The sequence below is a fragment of the Abramis brama genome, assembly GCF_963993115.1.
Source record: "Abramis brama genome assembly, chromosome: 5".
In the NCBI taxonomy this organism is placed as follows: domain Eukaryota; kingdom Metazoa; phylum Chordata; class Actinopteri; order Cypriniformes; family Leuciscidae; genus Abramis; species Abramis brama.
In genome coordinates this window covers 19,869,182-19,896,106 of record NC_139967.1, presented here as the reverse complement: position 1 = coordinate 19,896,106, position 26,925 = coordinate 19,869,182, and the positions used below count along the sequence as shown (strand labels likewise).

The window sequence follows — 26,925 nt, the reverse complement described above, 5'->3', positions numbered from 1 at the left end:
TTATCAGACAGGGTTTCTATAGTCTCATGTACCACTTTTACAGACCACATTTTCAGATTTGACATTGCTGAATGCAAGATGGCCCTTGTAATTGCTTTTGTGGTTACTGCCAACTTATGAGCGGTGATTGATTTCACATTGTGGCACTCATATATAGTGAGATGAGCGGTATCACACTCAACATAGCGATAACATGGAGCCAGCAGTGGGAGGTGGAAGACAAGGAATATGTGGTGGTCAAATCTAGCCAAGGCACGGAGGAGATGTCAGAATTGATCGTCCAAGTACCTGGACAACGTGGAGCCAATATCACCACGTGTCTGGCTATATCTGAAGATTGTGTGGTAGGACGCAGACCTCGTATTGGGTCATATAATGCAGCTCTCCTTGTAGCCTTCCTTGATGAGCTAAATCAGGTCTGTAGAGTTGATGGTGTATGTAATAGTCTGGGATAATCTTCAGTTTCACCATGCTCAAATGGTGGAAGCATGGTTTCGGCCCATCCTGAATTTATCACCCTATATTTACCCCCCATTCTCTCCTTTCCTTGCCCCAATTGAGGAATTTTTATCCACATGGAGGTGGAAGGTAAATGATAGGCACCTTCACGAACAAGTCACTCTTCTCCAGTCCATGGATAACGCATGCAATGACTTCACTGTGTCAGGCCTGGATTCGCCATGCCATAACATTCTTTCCTAGATGTTTAGCTAATGACAACATTCATTGTGATGTGGATGAGAACCTGTGGCCAAATCCACAAGACAGGGTTGATGGAAACAGTGTCACATTTTACTGTACTGTAGTTTTTCTTTTTCTTTTTTGTAGCTAAATTTTTCCTTTGATTAATTTGATTATGATTCCGCTGTGTCTGTACTATTATCTCTAGTCCTATTACAGTATGTATGCATAGAACCATAATGAAACCTGCATCACATATTTTGTATAACAATATTTAATGATTGTACTAACTACAACACATTGAAACTATGGGTATCTTGTGTGTGGGCGATCTAAAGTAATGTTCCTATGATATTTCATGATAAATTATTTATTTGAAGCAATGATTCTGCAAGTGCACGGCTTCTTTAAAAAAATATGAATGCACAATGCAGAGTTTTGAACATCGGACAGCCTGTTACAAGTGATGACTGTTTTGAGTTTTGTCTAGAGTTTCTGAAATTGGTGCCAAAATTATTGTAAAAAAAACTGTAACCCACTCTGCTTGCCACATTTAGATTCAATGTAGCAAATTAGCTAAAAAAAAAAAAAGTTTAATAATTAATCATAACTTGTTATAATTAATTATGAAAATTTGGATCAGTTAATAGAATTAACTCAATATAGTAAAATTAATATTACAATCAATAAACCTGTTTGTACCGTGAACACTCAATGTTAATTGTTTATTAATTCTATGAAATTTTCATTTCCAGGGTATGGGAAATGTCTTTCTTACAGTATAGTACTAATCAGAGCATCTAGTCAAAATCTGCATGATTAGGGACTCCAGTTTATGAGCATGAAACACGGACAACTTTACGTGTGACATGAACAAGACTTTATTAACTAGACTAAACACTTAAACTACTTTTAACATACACTTACATGCATACAGTTTACCAAGGGAAAGAGAGCTGAAGCAGAATACAGGAAAGCAATAAGTTATAGCATTGTTTGAAGTTCAGCAGATCAACAGCCTTGAGCAAACCATCAGTTTAGTTCTAACATGCCCTTCTTTAAAGGGGGTAAGGAAGGATACTTATGTATCAAATAATGAGACTAAGTTTGATACTTGCTTGTCTCGCTCATTTGAATTAAACTGTCCTGATGAAATTTGTTGAGGCTCCAGTTGATCTTTGTTGATGTTGTCTTGATGAGAGAGAACCAGTGGGAGTCAGGATCTTTAGTGAATGGAAAGACAAGGCCGCAGCCTGGCACAAGCTTGGGGGTCTTTATAAGACTTCTAGTTCATCTTCATCTTCACATCAGGATTTCTAAGAAAACTGAACTAACAGGCATGATCTTGTGATCAGTGATTTTTAAAGTGTGAAGATGTCACTCCCTCTGGAGCAGTGTGAGCCAATGAGAAGTTGTTCCCTTTGGAGGGAATTTTTTTACGATCCTTTGGCTACTCTACATTAATCCGGATACATTTGAAAACTGCATTTTCATTTGAAAACGCTCTCCGTCCACAGTAGCGTATTCAGGCGTTTTGCGATGTTTCAGTGTGTCTCACCATTCACTGTTGTGTCTAGGTCGCACTCTGACAACATAGGTTTGGTCTAAAACGCAACTGCTCTTATGTATTGCCACTGGACAGCAAATGTGAGTAAATTTTCTGTCATCTTTGCTGGACTCTGTGATATGAAGAGTGTGCATAACATATTTTAGCAACAGTGTGAAAGTGAATAGCACATAACAGGCACAATACCGGTATAAACATGAATATCTATTGGTACAAAAAAACTTACATTGTTTTTAAATACCTCTGTTTTGACAGTCCACACTACAGTGCGAAAAAAGCGTTTGTTTTTATTAATAAAAACACCATCTCAGTGTGGATGGAAGGCCAAAACGGAGAGAAAAAGATGTGTTTTTTTTAAAAGAAGACGTATTAGTGTGGATAAGGCCTTTGCGTTCTAGCAGGGCATTTGAATATGTAATTTGATTGGGTGTTTAAGAAAAGAACCTTCAATATTCTTAAAATACTAATGCGTCACAGAGTTAGCAAAATGAAATGTAAATTAACAAATGGGGAAAAAAGATTCTAGTTCAGACCAAACATGCTACACGTGATTTTGGTTAACCATACTATGCAAGTCTGAAACATTAACCCAAAACCAAAAGAGCTTAAAAGAGATAATGAATGCATAGGCCAAACCCCATAAAAGGAAAATCATGAGATGGGAAAATTGGATACATGTTTATACATTTCTCAAGTGGTTATATATAGAATATATGGGATTAAAAGGGTTTATTTTTCCTTCTCAAGAAGAATTAAGTGAGAGTCACAACTCTCTGCAAATTCCTTGAAGTCAAATCAGTCTTCATGTGTCCTGTAACCAGAAACCTGGTTCTGCCTGTGTGTTGGCTTCATTTAGAATGTTAGTTGCAGTTTTCGAGGGATGGTTCACAGACCTTTGTTGCGAGAGTGAGCTTGCTGGATTGGTTGTTAAATATAATGAATGATTTGTGTGTGTCTGATTGGTCCAGACACTACACAAGTTTGATTATTTTAATATAATTTTTTTAATACTTTTTGTGTCATCCTGCAGCCATCCTGGTTATATTGTAATTAGAACGAAATGCCTAGTTGATGAGAATCAATAGTTTACCCTTTTCGTAACATCCCTAATACTACTGTTTATCTAACGAACATTTCTAATGGCAATGAATACGATTTTCCTAAAGAATCCCACACATTCTCTTGACCTGGATTAGGGCTGGAGTGGCTTGTTGTTTAGGGATGACATGATGCCACGTGGGTTGAACTATAGAGGACTGTGTAACTACTTAGGGCCAAGCTCCCTCCCTAAGTTTACCGTCTCTGATGTTATGTTGATGTAATGTGATCGCACACTGGTCTAACCTGTTCTATAGCTAAATGCGCTGTTATGGTTTAGGCTCCATTATAGCAGAGGAAAATGAGTGGGTTGACAAGATCATCACAAGTGCCTTACAAACGATGGAAAGACGCTGATATCAGGTAATATATGTGTGTTTTGTGTTAACTTGTTAAAGTAGTAAAAATTGAATTGAATTGAACTTAAAACCGTAGCCTGGAAATGTCAGACAAAGGATGCAGTCTTAATGTTTAGTTTGTGAAATGAAAAGCCTAGAGCAGCTTCAATAATATTGATTTTAAATATTTAATCAGTTTCAGATTTGCATTGGATTTTAAGGCTAAAGTCTGTATTTTTGAAAACACATCCTTAGGGTTCATGAGGAGCAGTCTGGGAACAATGAGCCTAGCGATGAAGGAGCTTGCACTATTCCGAAGCAAGCGGATTTGGAGGACAGCAAAACCCGAAGCTCTGGAATGTCAGGTTCGCATCTCTATCCTACATTTGTAGATGAACTCACAATTTGAACAATTTCTCTTTATTCCAGGATTGCGTTGAATGGTTAAAGCCTAAAATGGTGATTAAGGCCTGACTTGTGTTTTTTTCATCAAAACTATTGCCGGTGTCACCGGCAAAGCAAATAGTCAAAACTATTCACTGAAATCTGTTTGGCACATGGGCTTTTCAGGGGAAAAAAATAGATAGAATTTGTGTCACACGCATTGCAGCATCAGGTTATCAGTTAGTTCAAGCTACTTTGTCAACAGAATTTAATTACTCACAGGGTCACGCTTTTTACTGAATACACACTAGCTCAGAAGTAATACATACTACTATACATACATACTAGCATACTAGCTCACATCATTAAGTGAGTATTTATTTTTCACTAGAAACCTTCACTGTGGAGGAAGCAGTTGAGGCTATTGGTTTTGGAATGTTTCAGTGGAAGCTGTCTATGCTAACTGGGGTTGCGTGGGTAAGACATTTTATTTAAAATTAATGTTTGCTGAACAAATAGCTTTCATTTGTTCAGTTCGCTCTGTTTACTTGTTTGCTGAAAACTGAACTTATTTCCATGTGAAGATGGCTGATGCTATGGAAATGATGCTCCTTAGTATTGTAGCTCCTCAACTGCGCTGTGAATGGAGGCTCTCGAGCTGGAAAGTGGCATTCATAACAGCGGTCAGTATATTTACTGTTGTACACTAACATGGTTAAACACCTCCTGGGGTTAAATTTGGCTATAGTTTCATGAAAAGTGATAGAATATCGTGTAAAGAAGAATATGTTCATTTTTAAAGGGGTCATATAATGTCATTTTTGTACAAGCTAATATGATTCTTTAGGGTCTAAATTAAAAGTTTGTAATATACTTTAATTAAAAATTCTCATTAGTATTGTAAGAAAACACTCATTTTACCTGGTCAAAAACAGCTCTGTTTTCAGCACGCCGTTTCAGTGCATGTGTCTTTAAATGATAATGAGCTTTGCTCACCCCGCCCCTCTGTTCTGTGCGTACACCGTTTAAAATAATAATACAAAAACCATAACGCGTTGTTCATTATAAACGTGGGATTATGAATTATATTGAGAACGTCGTACATAGAAAACATGCCATAATGTACCCTGAGTGTAAAAATAGCCACATTCATCGTGAAGTGTGCAAGCTATTTGCAAAGATTAATATAAAGATTAATATAAAGGTCAATAAAACGTTACACTCACTTGTTCTTCTGGAGGTTCAGCAGGAACACAAATAGTTGGTACTGATCCTTTTTTCTGGAGCAGCTTCTTAGCAAAAACAGCTTTATACTGACCCTCGTTTGTAAAGCAGTCTCGAGTCTGGTGAAATGATTCGCGCAAACATGACAGCATTGACGTTGATCGTGGGGAATATTCCCTTCGAAAACAAACTCAGCCACTGCGTCTTCAGCTGTACGGATTTAGAAACATCATCAATATGACTGCTGTGTTCGTTATTACACCCAAGAACAGAACACCACAATCGTTAGACGCCATTCTGCTCAGCACTCCAGCTATCAACAATGAACGCGCCAGTCTAGAGCCAGAGGCGCGTGCTATGATTGACAGCTCGCTCACGAGGGCGCGAGGGCGGGTCTGTGTTTGAAACGCTGCTGTCAATCAGCCATCGTGGGAGGGGCGTCGATATTGTGACGTCACAATATCGAACAGCTTGATTTGAGACAGGAGGAAACATATAAGAAGATTAAAAAAAAACCACTGGATGGATTTTTATCATTTTATGATGGTTGTGTACAGGCACTGCCAACACACATTTCAGTACAATCAACTTGTAAAAGTGCATGTACCATTATATGACCCCTTTAAGGTTAATGCTAGCCATACTCTTAGTATTGTCAAGACTTTTATAGTATTTAATCTTTTGAATCTTCTATTATTTTGTACGTACCTTGTCAGGTAGTGTTCATTGGAATGATGCTCAGCTCCTCACTTTGGGGAAACATTTCAGACAAGTATGGCCGTAAAGTGGTATGTTTGGTTTAAATCAGTAAATGAATAATGTCAATGCAGGCATTCTTTATATAACTATAAACATAAAGCAGTCATTATTGCCTCACTGATAACCTCACTGTATCCATCTTTTAGTGTTTAATACTGTGCATGGTGTGGACATTGTACTATGGGCTTCTCAGTGCTTTGGCACCTGTTTACGGCTGGATCTTAGTCTTGCGAGGCCTTGTGGGATTTGGCCTGGGAGGAGCCCCTCAGTCGTGAGTTTTTGCATCAACGAACAAACAATGAAGTGTGACTTATGGTTTCAGTGCACACTCAGTCATAAGTCACATTCATGAGTGAGCAACACTCAGATGCAACATTTTATTTTTAGGTCTTTTTATTTTTGTTCTAGAGATTAAGCTGAATATAGATACTACGTTTTGAAGCTGTGACTAGTGCTACATGATTGTACTCTCATTAGTGCCAATATGTTTTGAGCATTGCTTTCACATCACCTGTTAAAAATACAATTATCTAAACTTCCATATTTCCCTAAGGGACCATTAAACCTGTGAAGTGTTGCTTTTGCTCACTACTGTGAAGAACCTGACCAGTCTTGCTGATCTAGAATAATCCGCTGTGTTGTTTTTCTGTATATTTATAAAAATAAAACTTCAAAAGTTTTTTGTTTATTTGATCAAAAATACAGTAAATATGAGTAATATTGTGAAATATTAGTACAATTTATTCCTGTGATGGCAAAGCTGAATTTTCAGAAGCCATTTCTTCAGTCTTCAGTGTCACATGATCTTTTAGAAAACGTTGTAATATGCTGATTTGTTGCTCAAGAAACATTTCATTATTATCAATGTTGAAAACAGTTGTGCTGTTTTAAATTAAAAGTAATTAAATTAAAAGTTAAATTTAAAAGTAAATTATGTTTTCAGAATTCTTTGATGAATAGAAAGTTCAAAAATCATTTACATAATTGTTATAGAAAACATTGTTTAAACCCTTTCCACTGAAGATATGTAAAGCTTATTTGGAGTTTACATAATTGTCTTTAAAATACAGTATGCAGAAAAAGGGACGTTTGTTTTTTGCTGAGTTTATATATATTTTTTTTAAATAATTTTTAATAATACTTCATGCCCTAATTTAAATGTAATTTTATAACTGTATTATTTAAAAAAAAAAAAACATTCCTTTCCTTACAGTGTGACATTATATACTGAATTCCTCCCAGTGAAAACCAGAGGGATATCCATAATCCTGTTAGGGGTAATTAGGACCACTGTTTATTCAAACTATTGCACACATTATTTTAGTATGAAATTACTGTAAATTTTACTGCACTCAGTTAGATGGTTAATGTTGTAACTGACTGAGGCAATGTTTTGTAGGTTATTATTAAATATACCTTAACATTTTTTTCTCACAATGAGATTTACCACAGTGTGTTCTTATAATGATCTTGATCATTAAAATAATCTGCTGTCCTGATAGGTGTTCTGGGCCGTGGGTGCTGTGTTTGAAGTGTTACTGGCTATGATGATCATGCCCACATTAGGCTGGAAATGGCTGCTAGCTTTCTCCACTTTTCCTCTTGTTATCTTTGCTGCCTCCTGCTGTGTATGTATGGCTGTAACAATGTTTTAAACTGTTACTAGACACAAGGCTCATGTACAGGTGCCTGAAATTCTAGATACTGTATTAATTCTACACTTTGAATGCTGATTGCGTGCATTTGTCATGTAGTGGTTACCAGAGAGTGCTAGATTTGATGTACTGAGAGGCAGAGAAGACAAGGCCCTGAACACTCTGAAACGAGTAGCGGCATCCAATAAGAGCTCTATGCCTACAGGAAGACTAATATCCAGCACACAGGTATATGGAGCTGCCAGTCCTACATATTTTCTCTACATTGTGGAATGTCTCATTTTGGATTTTTATGTTTATATTGTAAATTACAGTAGCAAAAAGAATTGTGTTTATGTGTTCTAGACTGATCGTGGGAGAATTAGAGATCTTTTTATTCCAGAATACCGCAAGACGACACTTCTGATCTGGTTTATCTGGTATGCGTATTGTTAAAAAAATGTTAAATCCTTCCACATACAGTAAAACTTCTAAAAAACGTATCTTTGTTTTGTTTAACACAGGTTATGTAGTGCTTTTTCATATTATGGTCTTGTGCTGCTAACCACTGAGCTGTTCCAAGCAGGATCAACGTGTAGTGGTGGTGAGTGGTTTTTAAGTACTAATTGTGAACAAACTAAACACAGTTTGTGTTTAAAGGTGCTCTAAGTGATGTCGCGCGTTTTTTAGGCCAAAATATTTTTTGTCACATACAGCAAACATCTCCTCACCATCCGCTAGCTGCTTGTCCCCTGAACACACTGTAGAGAAACGCGGTCTCTCTAGACACCACAGGCTCCACAAACAGCAACAAAAACAAACTGGGCTCACCCGCACCACGAAAACATAACAAACTGTTCCAGCCAATAACTGACAAGAATGATTTGGGGGTGGGATTTGGGGGTGGGATTTGGGGGTGGGGTTTGGGGGGTTAGTGCACGGATGAGGAGGAGGGAGGGTCTAGCTAGCCTCTGTTTTGTTTGACAATACTTCGAACGTCAACAAGAAGTGACATCACCCAACATCACTTAGAGCACCTTTAACTTAGGCTAGGACCATAAATCTAACCTACACTAATGTTCTGGGGTCAGTATTTTTTTTTAATGTTTTTAATTTAAAAAATGCTCACCAAGGATGCATTTATTTAATCAAAACGCAGTAAAAACAGTAAAATTGTGAAATATGATTTCTTTCTTATATGAAATTTTTTTTCTTCTATTTTATTTTTTAATATAAGATGCCAAAGAGGAATTTTCAGCAGCCATTACTCCTGTCTTCAGGGTCACATGATCCTTCAGAAATCAAACTAATATGCTGATATAGTGCTCAAGAAACATTTCCTATTATTATCAATGTTGAAAACAGTTGTGCTGCTTAATATATTTGTGGAAACCATGATGCATTTTTTCAAGATTTTTGAATAGAAAGTTCATAAAAGTCTTTACTGTCACTTTTGACTACTGACCCCAAACTTTTAAACGGTAGTGTAAATTGTCTGTAATATCTTTTTGCTACAACTAGCATGTGAAAATGGTTTTGATTTGATTTGTAATGACTCAATTGATGTCATTTCTTTAACAATTTCTTTACATTTTAAACACTTGGGGGGCACATTTAATTATGTGTGTATATTGTGAATGTGAGTAAAACTGTGTCTAATTCCAGTCACTGACAACTCAAGTATGGAACCTCAGTGCAATTTGGAGTGCAAATATCTGACTTTTTCTGATTATGAGGACCTTCTGTGGACAAGCTTCGCAGAATTTCCAGGTGACGTGGCACCATATGTCATTCTCCCCTCTCAAGTGTTGTTTTTTAGTTAATCAACCTAAATGCAAACATTGTTATACAAGCTACATGCAACTAATAGACAACTGTGTGATTTATGTCTTGATGTCAGAATAGGTATTCTGATCGCCGTGTGGATGATTGATCGAATAGGCCGGAAAAAAAGCATGGCACTTTTTTTTTTAGCATTCTCTCTGTGTATCTTGCCACTGTACATCTGCACACAAAGGTACATTCATCAAAAACGTTGTACAGACACTGAGAAGTATTCCAAATAAACTTTGTATTTAAAATAAAAATGAAAAAAAAACAGCCTAAATATTTTAAGACACTGTTTTTTCTTTTCTATTTCCAGGACACTTCTCACAGTCTTTATTTTCATTGCTCGAGCCTGTATAACAGCAGGCTGGCAGGTTGCGTATGTTTATACACCTGAGGTAAAGCTTAATTGCAAAGCGGCTTATTGTGCTTAGTCAATCCCAGTAGAATTTTCATTTAAAATGCAGTTTTCTTTTTTTTTCGTTTTGGCCTCCTCAGGTTTTTCCAACCGCAACCAGAGCTATTGGTATTGGTACAAGCAGTGGGATGGCTCGTGTTGGAGCTCTCGTCACACCATTTATTGCTCAGGTAGAGCATTCCTAAAAATTCCTAGGAGAATAAAAGTGTATTGAACATGTATTGATGCATGTTTGTGTCTGTCCCCCCTCAGGTACTTCTGAAAACATCAGTTTACCTGACTCTGTCTGTGTATTTAATATGTTGCTTGCTGGGCACAGTGGCATCCTGGGCTTTGCCTACGGAAACAACTGGGCGGAGCTTACAGGAATCAACTCAAAACACCATGGAACAAAAACACATGGAAAGGCCGCATGGTTCTGAGACAGCCGAGACTTCCAGCAACACGTCTCCTTAACAGCACATGGAAAGCTGAAACTGTTTGATGTCAGGAAGAGTAGTAAAGAAAAGCATATATAATCAGGTCATGCTGGTAAATACTAAATGATGTCTAAGTGCATTCTAAATGCACTGAAAAATTCATCAGAGATTTTGCCAAACTGTGTTTCTGGTCTTTTTTCTTTTGAAATGGTACATAAACCTGTTTATGATGCCAAGTACTTGTGTAACTAAAAAATCCAATGAAATGGTTTGATAAGTGTCGATTTCTGTCCTTTGATATTTTTCCAATAGACTATACACACCTACTGCCTAATACTTTTAGCATAAAGGTGGATTGTATCAATATTGGTTTGTCCTGTCTGTAACATTTCCGCAATATTTAATTTTCTCAGTTTCCGTACACCAATAGACTTTAATTGTGACAGCCATGAACCATGATTTGCTACTTGCTGTATGACTGAAGGGGGAGGGATATTCTTATTCTAAAGAGAATTTGATTGGACAAAATGTTGTGTAGTGCAGGATGAGTCATCAGTATTTTTTGTTGATTGTTTTTAGGATTAGAAAACTAGAATGAGTAGCTATAAGCCCACATTAATTAAAAAGAATTTTAAATGTGTATAGCTAAATATCTGCTAAATTAAACATCATGACAACATTTCAGTAGAGGGCTAGCTAACGGACATGGACTAAAAGACAAAACTCAATTTATTTATTTTTATATCATTATGACCAGATGTTGAATGTACATTACAAACACACACAGCTTAATTTTTGGTTGCTGAACCATACACATTTCTCTTCGTCATAGGGAGGAAGCAAAAATCCAGCGACCAAGCATTACGTTAGTTTTGAGATAGTCTACATCATGAGGGTTCTGGTAGTATGTGGATGATTGGGTGTTGAGTCTGCATAGGATGCACTGTTGTCAGGGAGAAGTGCAAGTCACCTTCACGCGGTTGGCCCAGAAGCCCATATCTAACACAGACGATCATAGAACTACACCAACCACGGACGGCGGTCCCGAAACAAGGTCCATTATGTCTTGTCACTAAATCAACGGTCCAGCCGCGAAGATAGAGCACAGACCGTTGTTTATTGGCATCGTTGGCGTGAATGAGAATTTGCAGAATCGTCGAGGTGGATGACAAAGCCGATGATGGGTTTATCGCTCCGCTAAATAGATTTAATGCGCCTCTGAATGCATTAACCCCGTCACTGGCGGGCGCACAATCAGAACAGGATATCTCGGCGTGTCCTCTTCGGACCGGAGCGCCTGTGAGGTTTCGCTGAACGCTTTGCAGCTCAGCCATGGCTCTGGTGACTCTGCAGCGCTCCCCTACACCCAGCGCCGCATCCTCAGCCAGCACCAACGCGGGGGAGGTGAGTGGAGGCTGACCGGTGGAGGAAATACCGGGGATGCATGTGTAAATAGCGCTTAAACAGCTAATGTTCGCTGGGCCTTTTGCTCTGGGATCAGTTTTCCTTTCTAACGATGTGTAAATGTGATACTACAAGAAGTCACCGGGTTCAACCTGCTGTGTAGGTGATGCGCGCATGAGTGAAGTTTTGACATTAGCGTGGAGGTGTTTTCATTCAGTGTATCAGAGCGCGGGCGCGTAATGATGGGGATTAACTTGACTTGCCCAAACAAAATAAAGCATGCCAATACTGAATTTTGTTTATATATTGTTGAAATGGTTAAAAAAAACTGTGTAGTTGGTTACAATATCTGGTAATAATTTTCCTTCAGTGGCCGTCGACATGGTGCATTTAATGTCACTGTTTATTTTACCGTTACATAACGTAGCCTAATCTAATTTGTGTTGCGGATTAAAGTGGTAATAAACTTGCCTTGTTTATCGTAATAGGTCAATTCAGCCATACCACATATGCTTTAGAACACTTTCTTGATATACTTCCTACCAATTGAGCGTTTGCCTCGTTTGTGATCAAATCGTTCATTGAGTCGAATCCTTTCCCATTTGAACGATTCATTCACGAATCAGACTGAACAATTACGAAACGGACTGAATCGGTCTGTTTCGAGTCAACGGCTCATTGAACTGAGATCTTTATACGGGCATGTGCGATTAATGAACTAAGTAATTTAATAGTTGGCTACATTTGGGCTTTGTATAATATAGCGAAAAATTGTGTTACTTTATTTACCGAATAGTAGAAATCTTAGAAATAAAACATACTAGAATGTTAACGACTTTGTGTGGGTTTTATTATCAGCACAGATATGGAGTGGGCTTTAATAGATAATAATTTCTTCAAATGCATGGATAAAAAACATTTTCAGCCAAGAAATGTAAATATATTGTAGTAGTTTAATGTGAATGCAAAATATATTCGGTTCTAAATGACTGTGTTGGCTAAATAATGGTTCCCACCTGCCTGAACTAGTGCATAAAAACGTAATAATTAACGCAATTACGCCATGACTTAATAGATAGCCGAATCGTTTTTTGAATTGGATATTTGAAACGAACTGTTCGAAAGAACCGAGTCTTCCTCTGACTACTCCCAGTACACTCACTGCAATGATGTCATTGAATAGATACTCTGCCTGGTGACCAATCATGGGACCCAGAATATTGTCATGTCTCCCCCCAGATTTTGCTATGCAGCTTCTTAGAGACAGCCCACTAATGAACTAGCTTACTATAGCAAAAGCCTACAGTAATGCCCATCATCCATTAGGCTTTCAGTTTTTATTGTGTCTATCACAAGTGTTTGTGTTTTACTTGAGCGTAAAACGTTTCCGCAAACTATTTAAAGTCTTCAGTTCAGGGCTTGCATTTCTGGATCCATCCTATCAGACAGGCTTTTAATAGCTTTTTATGGCTTTTCTGTCTACAAACCATGATGTGAGACATTCAGAATTGGTTGATAATAAATGCAAAGTAATTTCATGTGGTATATTTTCTATCAGGGCCCTTTGTAATTTCTCTTCTGCTGTTTTATTTGTCAGGATTTAGGCAGTGATGATGATCGAAAAGCAAACCTAAGGTCAGTGCTATTTTTATTTATCTTATTTAGATTAATCCTTTTTTAACTATGATAATTAATCTTAATTTTGGAGTGTGTTCATAATTGTATGTGTGGCCTATTTCAGCCTGAGTGAAAGTTTCTTCATGGTAAAAGGGGCAGCTCTGTTTTTACAGCAAGGGAGCAGTGCACAAGGGCCCAGAACACCCACCCATCATAAAAATGCAGGTAAACCACAATAAGGTCGTAAGTAACAGAACAATGTCTTGAACATTTGGGGTTGACCAAATTTTTGGCGTCTTATTTAAAGGAACTTATTTTTCAATTCAAAATGGTGATATTTGGCACAAATATTTTGCCTCTGGAAGTTACTGTCAGTCATTTAACATTTCTATTGTAAAACATTTGTTAAATATTAAATGTTTAGCTACTTACATCTTACCTCACACCTTTTTACAACTAAAGCGTCATGGTGAAGTCATGTTCGGTTTCTGTGAACAGTAAAAGCTGCCTTCTTAGATTGGCTGTCTCAATCTTGTTAGAAATCGACGAGTGCTGTTAGACCGCTGAGGCAGACCAGCCTTAAAATGTAACTTTTAAAACTTTTTGTCATTGTAATAAGAAACAGAGCGATGCATAATGGAGTGCATGGGCAATTTGGCCAATTTGGGGGGACTTGCCCCCCCTCAATGTCTATGATGGTTACAGCCCTGAACCACAACAGTAAAGGTGGATGTGTGTGACACATTTCCATTAACAACTTCTTTTAAATTGTGGTGTTATTGTTGATGAAAATAGTGGTTTATTTCCCATAAGATTATTACTTTTGTCTTTTAATTGATCGTTTTGTTGTTGTTGTTGTTGTTGTTTAAGGTGATCTACCACAGCACCTACAAGTAATGATAAACACCCTCCGTTCTGAGGATAGAATTAAATTAGTAAGTGGCATACACTGTATCTAGTACAATGTAGGAATGGCTTCTGCTCTTATCGTGTATACACCAATGTACACTGTCTCCATCAACAGGTCGTAAGGTTAGAAAGTGGATGGACAGACCATGTGCGCTACATGGTGGTTGTCTACACAAACGGGCGTCAAGACACTGAAGAAAACATACTGCTTGGGATGGATTTCACAGATAAGGACAGGTAAGAACCGGGTTGTGCTGACTAACAGCCTTTATGCATTCACTGCATTATTATTCATAACCACACCGATTGGTTGATTAAAATGTTTGTTTGTTTGTTGCAGTAAAAGTTGCTCTATTGGGATGACTCTTCCGCTTTGGAGTGATACCAAGATTCACTTGGATGGAGATGGGTAAATATCCTAGTTCACTAAAGGTTAAAATGCATGTTATTGATTTTATTGTGAATGAATCATCCATGCATGTTTAATTTTTTGTAACCTTTTTTTTTTAGCTAGTCATTTTTAATCAAAATGTATCTCTGGTGACAAATGCCAGACTCCAATAATTTTGTCCTCATAAAACCCCATCACTACAAGCTCGCATTCAGATATGCCTCCATCCATTCAACAGCTGATGGATGGATCCAAGCCTTTCTTTTTCAATAATCCGTTTCACTCAATGTACGTCACAATTAGAAAGAAAATATCCGTCACTACTTCAGTTTCATTGTGACTTCAGAACTCCTGTGTTGAAATGTATCTGTCTGATATCAGTAAGTTGCAGGACGGAAGAAACCTTTTTAGCTTCTTTTTTAGTTTCTAATTTTTTTAATTTTTTTTAATTGAATGCTCACACATACCATACACATTGAAATAAACTGAATTTGCCATCAGTCAGCCTGTTTATGTTTGGTCAAATTAACATCATCCTGTATGTTATGTGTACAGAGAATGACCTCTACAGGTTCAGTATGAAATAACATGTTTATGGTCTCAGTGCATGTGATATTTAGAGTTGTATAAGTGGTGGGAAAAATAACAAGCTTCTGCTTCATCCCGCTCCTTTTCGGACATATTGCAGTTATTGTTTATAACACTAACTGCAACACACTTATTGTATTTTATATATATACATTTTTTTTTTTTGTTCGAAAGAAAGAAAGAAAGACCTGGGGCTATTGGCAGAGGCACTATGCAGAGAGAATTTTCCACTGATTTGTGGTGTTTTCCACTGACCAACCTGGGAAAGCAAAATCATCCTGCTGCCTGCTTATGCATTTCTATATAATCACAAATGATGCCAGAGCTCGTAATTTACACGCCTGAACTCCTCTCTTCTCTTCTTCCAGAGGTTTCAGTGTAAGCACAGCAGGAAGACTGCATGTTTTTAAGCCAGTGTCAGTCCAGGCCATGTGGTACGTTGGCTTGGTTTTTATTTGTTGTTTTATGCTGGAAAGAGATTTCAAAGTTAAATATACAAACTATTACATATCCTCTTATAGTGTGTTTTTTTTATTCTTGAATTGATTATATTTGACTTATCGTATATATTGCAGGTCTGCCCTCCAGATGTTGCACAAAGCATGTGAGGTGTCCCGTAGATACAACTATTTCCCTGGAGGGATGGCCCTTACATGGGTTGGCTATTATGAGAGCTGCATCTCTTCAGAGCAAAGCTGTATCAATGAGTGGAATGCCATGACAGATCTAGAGACCACCCGACCTGACTCCCCAGTCATGTTTTCTGATCAGTGAGTAATATGTCATTGGATCAAATAAAAATTCTATGATAAATCTTCAAAGCTACATAAATGCAACAACTCTGATATGGGACTAAAATCTTTATTAATTTGCATATATTAACATTGCTTGTCATATCATTAACAGGCCAACAGAGAGAGAGAGAACAGAATGTATGATCAAAGCCAAACTCCGAAACATAATGATGTTTCAGGACCTGGAAAATATTACTTCTAAGGAGGTATATGTAATGAGGCTTTTATGCCATGCTTTACATAAGTGCATCAGTCATGGAAGGAGCATTAAATTGAATCCTTTCACTTCTGTAGATCCGAAATGAGCTGGAACAACATATGAGTTGCAACCTGAGGGAGTATAAAGAGTTTATTGACAATGAGATGCTGCTTATCCTCGGCCAGATGGACAAGGCTACGCTCATATTTGACCATCTGTACCTGGTAAAGCTTCCTCCAAGATTTCTCTGCCATGCTTGATTCTTGTTTGCTTTGTTTGTTGCCATGCTTGATTCTTGTTTTTTTTTTGTTTTTTTTGCTTACCTAAAAAGCAGAGTGCATACTGCTAGCTTACTGATATGACAGCCTGCATTCACTGATGCATTGCACTACTCTCTCAAACAATTCTGGAAAAAAACAAACATTACAGATATAGATTGGTGCAGAAGGGCCCACATGCAGCATGCAAACAAACATACATACACTGGAGCTTGCAGATAAGATTATCTGTCGAAAACAAAAAGAATGGTTCATTTTTATTTTATTTTTTACTTAATTTTTAAACAACTATTTAGAAATTTCTTCATTTAAATGCCATGTGTTTACACTGAAATCAAAATTGTAGAACACATGCTCAAAACTTGATCGGTCTTCGTTGCATCTACTGAAAACAAGAACCCCTTAAGTTTACAACAAAATGATGGTTATCGACAGGAGCTTTAAGACTCTAGAAGCTAATAAAGCTATTGTTGTTGTGCATGTCATTAATTTCAGGGCTCAGAATGGAATGCATCCAACTTGGAGGAGCTTCAAGACTCTGGGTTAGTGCTGATATATATCGACCTACTCTGTGTCTATTTAAGGTTACAGTATGTGTGTATTTAACACAAATCTGCAGTATACAGTCTAATGTCAGTTTATTTTTATGCAGGGTGGGGTATATCCTCAATGTCACAAGAGAGATTGACAACTTTTTCCCAGGTACCTTCTGTTATTGTAACATCCGTGTTTATGATAATGAGACTACAGATCTGCTGGCGCACTGGAACGAAACCTACAACTTCATAGTTAGAGCCAAGTGAGTTACTTTTCATGGTTAAAAAGATATTGGAAAGTGTTTTATTGTTCCTGTCATGTGCTGTTTCACTCAATAAAGGACCCTTTTTTGACTTGGATGCCTGTATGTCTTTCATATAGGAAAAACAACTCTAAATGCCTAGTACATTGCAAGATGGGAGTGAGTCGCTCAGCATCAACCGTCATTGCTTATGCTATGAAGGAGTATGGATGGTCACTTGAAAAGGCACACAGTTTTGTTAAACAGAAGAGGAATATAGCACAACCCAATCCAGCTTTTATGAAACAACTGGCTGAGTACGAGGGGATTTTAGATGCCAGGTAGGAAAAGCCAAGATAATGAGAAACATGTTCTTTTTAACATCATAAGTTCCTTTTTTTGCATTTACATTTATATTTATTAATTTAGCATACACATTTTATTCAGAGCATCTTACTTTTTAATATGTATGTTTGTTGATTATTGAATAATGTGAAAAAGACCAGCTTTAGAACAGCATGAATTTCCATGCTGATCCAAGCTGGTTTATGATGGTTTGGTGCTGGTGAAGCCAGTCAACCAGCTTGGTATTTCTGGTCAAAGCTGATTGAACAACAAAGACTTGTTTGTTAAGTAGCCTGGTGGGGACACAAACATCCTACACAGTCTGTGTGGTGACCACATAGTCTTTCAAACATGAAATAAAAGTACCAAAACCTTTAGCTTTTTTCGTTTTGTGAGATTTCTTTGGTTGTGTTTTCACACTATCAAGAGGTGACTGCTACCTTTGTTTTCTGTCATTGTAGCAAGCAGAGACACAACAAACTCTGGCAACCAGATGGTGATGAGTATTCGCTGGAGGGCCTTCAGGCTTCAGCTGCCAGTGATGACCAGACTCCTCAAATTTCGTCGCTACACCCTGATCAGGTGGAGATGGCTTGGGGCCACGGAGGAGCGAGTGCTTCCTCCTGCTGCGGAGAAGAGCCGACAGACCATCTCAATTATAACTACTATTTCCGGCGACTCTCAGACACTGCTCTGGACAGTGAACCCTCCACGCCAGTTCGAGGTCCTCCGCTTTTAGGCATGGAACGAGTCTTTATTGAGATTGAGGACGTGGAGAGGGATGCGTTGTTGGACGATGAGGGTTTCCCAATGGCTCACTTGGCCCTTCCTGGAGAGGGGACAGCAGCCCAGACCTGCGGCCGACTGGAGCCCTTGGAGGACATGCGCATGCGGCTGGAGTTCAGCACGGTGGAGGAGGAGGATGAGGAGGAAGCACAAAAGGAGGAGGCAGAGATGGCTGCCTTAGCTCGTGGTGAGGAGACGCAGAGGGAAGACGGGAGCCTGGCTAACTCGAACCGCTTTAACAACGAGAACGCCAACAACAGCAACAGGCTGGCCGGGAAACGCAGCTGCCCTTCTGGCTTTGACGTGAGTATGACGTCTTAGCTGTAGCGGCAGCTCTCCTGGCTTGTATGCAAGCTTATAGCTCAAAGAGCTCTTTTCTGTGAATCCATCCTAAACGCTTTACTTTCTCTAAAGCATCCCGTACTCTTACACCTTTAAAAAACCTAACCATGCATTCTCCCTGCCTGTGTGTATTCATCGGTTTAGGACAGTGCTAGCATTGGAAACCCCTACAAAGTGAAGCCCTCATATCAGTCGTGCCGAGACTGCCTGCGCCTGCCCAGCGGCCGCCGCTGCGAACGTCGCACCCATCGCCTTAACCTGCCACGTCATGCTGGCCTTCCCAGTCTCTCCATCAAGGCCCCCGGAGGACACAAATTCAGTCCCGCCTCCGCCAAAAAGGTGCCTCCTCCTGCCCCCCGGCATCACATGAGCAGCGGGCACTGCCAGTGCATTCGTTGCTCCAGTCGGTCCAACTCGGACACTTACCTCAAGCAACCAAGGTGCGAAGACCTTCCTCAGGATTTGCATTTTTCCTTGGAGACTGAGGACAAAATGGAGGGGGAGGACGAGGGGAGCTTCAGCAGTTCTATGACCGAGCTCACTCTCCTGAGGCTCAGTCTGGGTGGTGAGAGGCCTATGGCGGAGCTCAGTCAGGGGGCCCACCTGGAGACACAGTTGGTGCACCATAGACTGGAGCAACTGTCCGGTCCTCAGTCAGAACAGATGGACTTGAGTGTAGAGGACACTGCCACGGAGGACATGGAAGTGGATGAGGGGAGCGTTCACAACTTGCCCCCTGGCTCCAGTGAATTCCAGCAAACACTTGCACCGGGCTCATCCCTGACGCGCAGCTCCAGCAGCGACAGTCTTCAGAGAATTCGGAGAGGCCAGCCGGGCTTGGTACGCCAGAGAGCCCAAGAGATTGAGACCCGTGTGCGGCTCGCCGGACTGACCGTGTCCTCCCAACTTAAAAGGTCTAATTCGCTGGCCAAGCTAGGTGACTTAGCCATTTCCACAGAGGACCTGACGCTTTCTGCCACAGTCTCAATTGACTATGAGGAGCAAGAGCCTTCACTTTGCTGGGAAACCTCTTGCTCTCCCAAGCTCTCTTTAACTCCGACTCTGTTGCAGAGTTTGAAAAGCTGACTCAAAGATGTCAGAACTGCTTTCTCAGTGAATGGGACTGCTCCAGTCCCACAGCCATCGAAAGCAACCGTGGAGGCTGAAGCTGCAAGACACCTCATGAGAACAATCAGGCCAGGCTTGGACGTCCTTCCAGCAGCCCTTTGCATAACTGCACTGCGTTCTTCATGTGTCTGTCTGCTTTAACTAAGATATATATTAAAGCATGCTCTGGCTTGGACCTTCATTAACGGCTTTGTTGATATCGCATTTCTTTGTCTTGCTAAAGGAAGCCCAACTTGTTACAGTTTCACTGTACGTGTGGCCCATCTAAAGGTGGCATAACCAAGACCTGGTTAAATTAGCAATGATTTTACTCAAACATTTATTCAAATATTTGTTTGATATCCATCGTTTAATTTTTTTTAACTTTTTTTTAGCCCATTTTAATGTCCTCTGGCGGGTATTATTACCAACAACAATATCGATGAAATTTGCCCCCCAGTTTGTTCACCAGCAAATTTATGTGCTATTGCAGATAAACCAATCATGTATTTGAGATGATTCGATGACAAAAAAGGCAGTTTATCTGATTTAGATAATTGTCACAAACCATAAAAGTGCACATACATGTAAAAATTAGGCTGCGTGTTATTTACTAACGATAATAGACATTTTCAGATGTAGATACTGATGCATGACCATGATAACATTTTAGTATGGCTTTATTAAAACATGATCAAAATTTTAGCCCAAAGTAATGAATATTTTAAACTTTGTTGTTCACTTGAAGTTTTGCCTTTAAAAGCTCCACAAACCTTTGTGACATTTTTTTTTATCATAATGTCACACCACAAAAGTAATTTCAGACTAAAGTTAAATCTGAAATTTGTGATTGTCACTGTGTCATTCCAACCTGATAGTTACTTGAGTCCTTAAATGTTGCCATTTGCAAAAATGACATCAACAAAGCCACATAATTATTGTCTATTTCCAGAGAAGAATGCAACCTGAATGTCGTTGGCTATTTGTCTTACAATTCTCTAATTTGCTTCTCAGCTGGTGTTTATCAGATCAACTACATCTGAAATATGCTACTAGGGCATAGCTCCTGTTATGTAATTTAGCTTAAGCTGTTTATTGTACAAATTGTAGCCTGTGATGTGCAAAAAAGCTTTAGCAGCAACACATTAGTACAATACAGTCTTCAAGTTGATCAGAGGATGTTCAAATGTGTCACTATCGTCCTTTAAAAGGTCCTTTTAAAGTGTCTCCTATACGAAATGACATCATGGCATCTGATAATAATAATAACAGTAATGTACGTTAAGTATTAACAGGTACGAGCAGTGCGTTATCTTATGATATTGTGGCCATAGGGACTTTACTACCATGATGGGGTCTGATATGTGTAAAAGAACACAAAGTTTGATAAGTGCTCTGGGATAACTAGTAAGTTTGCAAGCATTGGTTAAACTTGACCTTAATTATTTTTTCATATATATATATACATGTGTGTAATTTAATAATTAATGTTATTGATATTTGTTGTCTATTAAGTTTTTTTATTTATGTTTTTACTTTTTTTGTGGGAAATTTTTTTAAATATGCAAAGTGGCCTGTGCAATAAGTGTAAGCAAGAATTTGAAGAGAATCAGTTTTATTTAGTAACTAGCTTTCATTTAGAAGAACGAAAATCAGATGCGAAAGAAAAGCACCTTAAGTGAGTTTTGAGTGAAAGCTTTTTTTCCCATATGGTCCACATGGAATCAGTCACTGCTGTATGAAACTATGTTCTGGCTTTTATTTTAATATCTGTGAGACCTGTTTCATAATGCTTTTGTAAATTGCCAGTTATTTGGAACTTAATATTGGCTTTTTATTTCATTTATTTTTTCACCCATATTTTAGTGAGGACATTCCCATTTCAAACTGTATAGTTTTGGGGAGGCATTTCTGCAAATCAAAATTATTACGATTGCCAAAAAAGATGGCCTCCCGAAAAAGACTAAAGTTGTAGTTTTGTTTTCCGCTCATGGCTCATACCTCCTCCCAGCTGCTGCTGATTTGAGTACTAGATATTTCGTTTCTTCAGACATGCAAGTGCCTTACCTGTTGCCATTTGCAATCAAACGGTTCTTCGGTACAAACCGCTTGTTTCACAGAGGTTTTGTCTTCACCTGGTTGCGGTCTTTATAGAGCAACGTTTATTTGTGGCTTATTTTTGGGCTGTTTGTCTTTTCATTTTGATACTACATTTCATATTTGAATAGAAGAGACCAAAGTCATTTATTTATTGTCATGTTTTGACATGTTTGAACACACTAAGCTAACAATAAAATCAACTGGAGAAACTGTAAGATTGCCTTTAGCCCTAACTTAACAGCTCTTAAAAGAGACTGGGAACATACATCAGATATTGTACTTCATTTTGACCATTTTAAGTTGTGTTGCACTATGTTTTATAATGTAATGTACAGTTAATTATAAAAAATAAATTGTTTATTGTCTGCATCAGAAATGGACCAGTATTGCATTTATTTACAGCCTTTAGTTCCTCATAAGGAGAGAGAGACATGTTGATAATTAATTTTCAAAAAATATATGTGCTGCACATAATAATTAACTTCTTAGTATGAGGACATTTTCTACAAAATGACAGTAAAGTAAATGACACATTTATGTTATTGAAATGTAGAAAAAGTGTTGCTCTGTCTGATCTTTGAGTGCCTCACAGAGGGAAATCTTATTGAATTAGGCAAATGTGATTTTGACATCACAAGACCAGACACTGGAGCAGCCCAGAGACTTGAGGCTGGAGTCAGTTAAACAGACTAAAATTAGTGTATTTGGTGCAATCCAAAGACGTATCTGCATCATTGGTGAGGATTTTTCTCCTTTAGGAATACATGAACACGGTGAGGTTGTCAGCTGTATTTCTATTGCTTAAGTTATGTTACATTTGCATTTGCCAGTCATGTGATTTCTGCTGTATTGTAATCAATCTGGGCAGACATACAAACATACATAAATGTAAACGTATTTGTGAATTACTTGTCTGGGGGAGCTTTATTGTCATCTTGGGGGGAAAAAAACTATTTACGAAGAAAAATTTAAATGTGAAACGAAACTGACTTTTTATGTTTTAAAAATACAACATTAGTCTCTGTATTCATTGAACCTTGTTAGGACATGTTTGACTGCATTTAGTTTTTGTTCTGCATTAACTGCATTGTTTTGTATAGATAATAAGGACAGTTATTGAATAAGGAAAGTTACTGATAGTTGTCATTTGAATAGCGGGTGAGCAATTCCAATAAGTGTCTTAAAGGAGACATATCATGCTTTTAAATTGTTCCTTTTTACATATAAATCATACATTTGTAGTCTATATAAAGCGGAACTGCAATGCTTGGGTCTGAATTCCTCATTATTATAGCTCCACAGGCCCCTTTTCTACCCCTTTTCTGATGTGCGTCTGAGAGCAACTCGTTTTGGTGCGGTCTCTTTAAATACAATTGAGACACTTCATACCCCGCCCACACTCGGTTCAACTCCACCCCGTTCGGCCATTTTTGTAGTTTGATAGCAGAGATACGATTATCTAGTGGCACAGAAACTTTTTATTCACACGTTATTAACAAAATGTCAACAACGGAAGACTTGTCCAGCCAGCCTTACATGTTCGAGCCAGAGTCGGAGCAGGAGCGAGATGAAAATGAAGACGACAAACCTGTAGAACAACGTCTTCATATGGATGTATCGCAATGGTGTGTACTGTATTTACTAGGGATGTCCCGATCCGATCACGTGATCGGAAATCGGGCCCGATCGCGTGTTTTCAGACTCGATCGGAATCGGACGTTACCTCCCGATCAGGACTCGGATATATATTTATATTCTCATTATTTTATAAATTTTATTTTAACACCTCTATTATGCGGTGACACAGAGTTACGGCGGTTTCACACTGCACGCGTTATTAGAGTGTAAGCAGCGCAGGAGCAGTGCGTATGGTGAGCAGGAGCAGGACACGCGCGTTTTGCTTTCATACTGGCAGCGTTTGTCACGCGCGGCTGAACCGTGGGTTGTGTACAGACAGAGTCTATAATGGATAAGTTGGCATTGCTTTTTTTCGTTTTCAAATACATTTAAGAGAAAAGACTTGTCAAGAAGCTTATTTTATTAATAATTTCATTTATATAACTTTTGGTTCATCTTTGTTTTTATTGTTATGGCAACAAGTTTGTTTTTGGACATTTGTTTTCTTTTTAAATTGCTGTTGGTCATTTGATTGACTGTTTAAAACACAATAGATATCATCAATGCACTTTTTGGATAAAACTGCGGCGTATTTTGGCCATGATCAATGTATTGTCACTTTAATTCAGCAAAAGCGGCGCAGCAAAAATAGACTCGGCGCCGAAACGATCACGGCACTCCTGCTTTGCTCTGCTACGCACTGCCGCGCCGCCTCTGCGTGCGGTGTGAATGCTCTAAAGCCTGGTTTAATCTGTTAACATGGGCGGCGAAAAAAATACGCGCTGCACGCTCTGTTTTAACAGTGCAGTGTGAAATATTTTTTAATATTTACTGTTGCACTAAAGTCCAAAAGTGAAGAATTTATTTATTACTTGATTGTTCAAGCTACCTCACAGAAGTGCTCTGTTTGTTAACAGAGTTGTTGAATGTTAAAATAAGGTGAATTAAATAAAAAATAAGGAACATCCTGGATCTGTTTTTTTCTCTCTTCTTTATTCTTTTTTGTTTTTGCAATATAAGTTAGAAGTATCGGATCGGGACTCGGTATCGGCAGATACTTAAAATCAAATGACTCGGACTCGGACTCGAGGGCAAAAAAACCTGATCGGGACATCCCTAGTATTTACACATGAAACTTTGGTCTTCCGACCTTTTACCACCGTGTCGATTTATTTTGATTAATATGTGCGAGGGAGAGAGAGCAAGACAGCGTCTAGTTTGGAGACGGTGATGTCTTGTTTACACTTTCGCCTGGCTCTGAAGAGAGAGAGTGAGCGCGCGCGACCGGGTCTCTCTCTCTGCTCGTTCTTTCAGTTAAACATGCGTCCTGTAACAAGCGCGGCAGTTCATCTACATTAAACGGTGTAATGAAGCGTGTGGGTTACTACATCCAACAACCGAACATTTTAACTTACCCTCTCGTACCTTCTGCATCCTTTAGCTTGGACTACAAAATTGCAGCGAGAAATAAAAATGGCGGATTGCTGGAAGTGTTGGGCCGGAAGTCAATGTCCTTATTTGGCAGTTCCGCTGCAAATACTGTGACGTAATAGTTCAAAAAACGTCATAGATAACAGAAAAATCGGAACAGGTTGAAAAATATGACCAAAACAGAATATAAAGATATCAACGAAGCACCTGAAGAGAATAATTTCATATTTTCTGTACTTCTAAACACTCCAAATATATCATTTTATCCATTAAAACTCATCTTTGATCACCAAAATGACATATTTAAGCGTTTTTCCTTAAATTCTTCATGCCTTGATTGTAACTCATGCTTGATTGTGAATATGCAAATTAGCCCCGCCTCCACTCACACCGGCTCAGAGATCCACTTGTTGATGATCACACGCTGATGTGATTGGTTACAATGTAGTTTGTGACATCAGAAACACCAGCGATTTCAAACCGGATTTTGGAGACTGTATTTGTTTCACTGCCGTTTGAAAGAGAAAATACTCAGCAATGGTGTTAACTTATGAATTTACACGATTTGTCTTACATACTAAAAACATCACATAGACATATAAACAATATTAAAACCTTGATTTTCACCACAGGGGGACTTTAAACACTGAAACAACAGGAGCTTAAGAAGTAGCAAACTCATTTTATCACAAACAATAGCGGACAGAGAACTAACTCGAACTGAGGGCTTAAATACACAGAGCAAACAAAAGAGCTAATGAGATCATTAATGAGACAACAGGTGAAGGGGATTATAAATCAAACACACTGGGAAACTAGGTGAAACAGAGAAAACAGAACCAAAACACAGTGAAACAGCCAAAACAGAACATACAATAGCTAACTGAATATAACCGTTACAACATGAAACAAGTTATATCCAACTACAACTAATAAATCATTTTTTTCTCTAGCATTTTCTCTTTTATTGTATGTGAAATTGTGTGTGTTGGCATTATTTGAGCATTAAACGTTGTGCTCAACCTGCAAATTCATTCACATACTGTTCTGGGTAGGGCAATGAAGCTAAACGGAGAGAGTCTGGTTTTATGGATGGCCCTTCCCAGCTGCTTGGGCTATTGCAAGCTGAGGCCATCAACCTCAAAATAACCTGCGCAGTGCCTGAGCAATGACACATCCATAATATAAGTTTGCCATTCTTTCAGGAACGCAGCCAGTTGAGCGTTTACCTCTACAGCTGACATTCTCAGACAGAGTCAACACAGAGCACTGGACCCTTAAAATATCCCATCATGCTGAGAGACAAAAATGAGATGACATTTCCTGATAATGTACTGTAGAGCCATATTTATTCATGTTTATATAGACAAATCTGCATACATAAGCTGTGTTGTGTACCGCAAAATAATGGCGAATCTACTTATTTATGCTATAGCATGACATCATTTTTTAAGTAAAACATTGTGCTTTTTTGAGGTCTGAGGGCAGAGTACAAAGGACCTGCTTAAGCCTTATCATATGCTTATATTTGGAAGGCTATTTTAGACTATTCTTCCTATGAGACACATTGTGACCCTACAGTAAGATGAGCATTATGGGTTACTTCTTACACTCAAACCACTCAGGCTGGGCAATAGAAGTTTCAGAAGGTCAATTTGAGAAAGTTAATGTATGTATGTATGTATGTATATATATATATATATATATAGTGTGTGTGTGTGTACACATTTACTTGTAATTAATTTTAATTGTAATACATTCAAATAAATAAACTAAACTCACAACTTAGATGGAAACAGGAGTTTTGTTGTCAAGCGCCATGGGATATGTTTGGAGTCCATGGGTTTTCCCCTTTCATGTCTAATGTGACCTTCGCACCTGGTAACTGAT

General features: G+C 38.5%; 2 protein-coding genes across 3 annotated transcripts; both read left to right on the top strand.

Annotated features, from left to right (window-relative positions):
• The first annotated feature begins 3,581 nt into the window (after nucleotides 1–3,581).
• svopb (SV2 related protein b) lies at nucleotides 3,582–10,711 on the top strand. Its single transcript, XM_084115566.1, has 16 exons — nucleotides 3,582–3,709; nucleotides 3,940–4,049; nucleotides 4,460–4,545; nucleotides 4,653–4,751; nucleotides 6,009–6,080; nucleotides 6,198–6,322; nucleotides 7,265–7,328; nucleotides 7,554–7,679; nucleotides 7,806–7,934; nucleotides 8,052–8,125; nucleotides 8,210–8,289; nucleotides 9,351–9,455; nucleotides 9,591–9,702; nucleotides 9,829–9,910; nucleotides 10,011–10,100; nucleotides 10,183–10,711. Exons 1-16 carry the CDS (start codon nucleotides 3,648–3,650, stop codon nucleotides 10,384–10,386), a joined length of 1,620 nt encoding a protein of 539 aa, XP_083971692.1. The 5' UTR covers nucleotides 3,582–3,647; the 3' UTR covers nucleotides 10,387–10,711.
• An 855-nt stretch (nucleotides 10,712–11,566) lies between these two features.
• ssh1b (slingshot protein phosphatase 1b) lies at nucleotides 11,567–20,089 on the top strand. Of its 2 annotated transcripts, none has more exons than XM_084115611.1 (15): nucleotides 11,567–11,753; nucleotides 13,351–13,388; nucleotides 13,495–13,595; nucleotides 14,241–14,305; nucleotides 14,395–14,516; nucleotides 14,620–14,688; nucleotides 15,627–15,692; nucleotides 15,834–16,028; nucleotides 16,165–16,258; nucleotides 16,347–16,475; nucleotides 17,025–17,071; nucleotides 17,182–17,328; nucleotides 17,448–17,648; nucleotides 18,114–18,741; nucleotides 18,925–20,089. In XM_084115611.1, exons 1-15 carry the CDS (start codon nucleotides 11,682–11,684, stop codon nucleotides 19,864–19,866), a joined length of 2,916 nt encoding a protein of 971 aa, XP_083971737.1. In that variant the 5' UTR covers nucleotides 11,567–11,681; the 3' UTR covers nucleotides 19,867–20,089. The 2 variants fall into 2 exon arrangements, with proteins under 2 accessions (XP_083971737.1, XP_083971738.1); XM_084115612.1 differs by lacking the exon at nucleotides 11,567–11,753 and adding an exon at nucleotides 11,874–11,912 and having other exon boundaries at nucleotides 13,544–13,595.
• The last annotated feature ends 6,836 nt before the right edge of the window (nucleotides 20,090–26,925 follow it).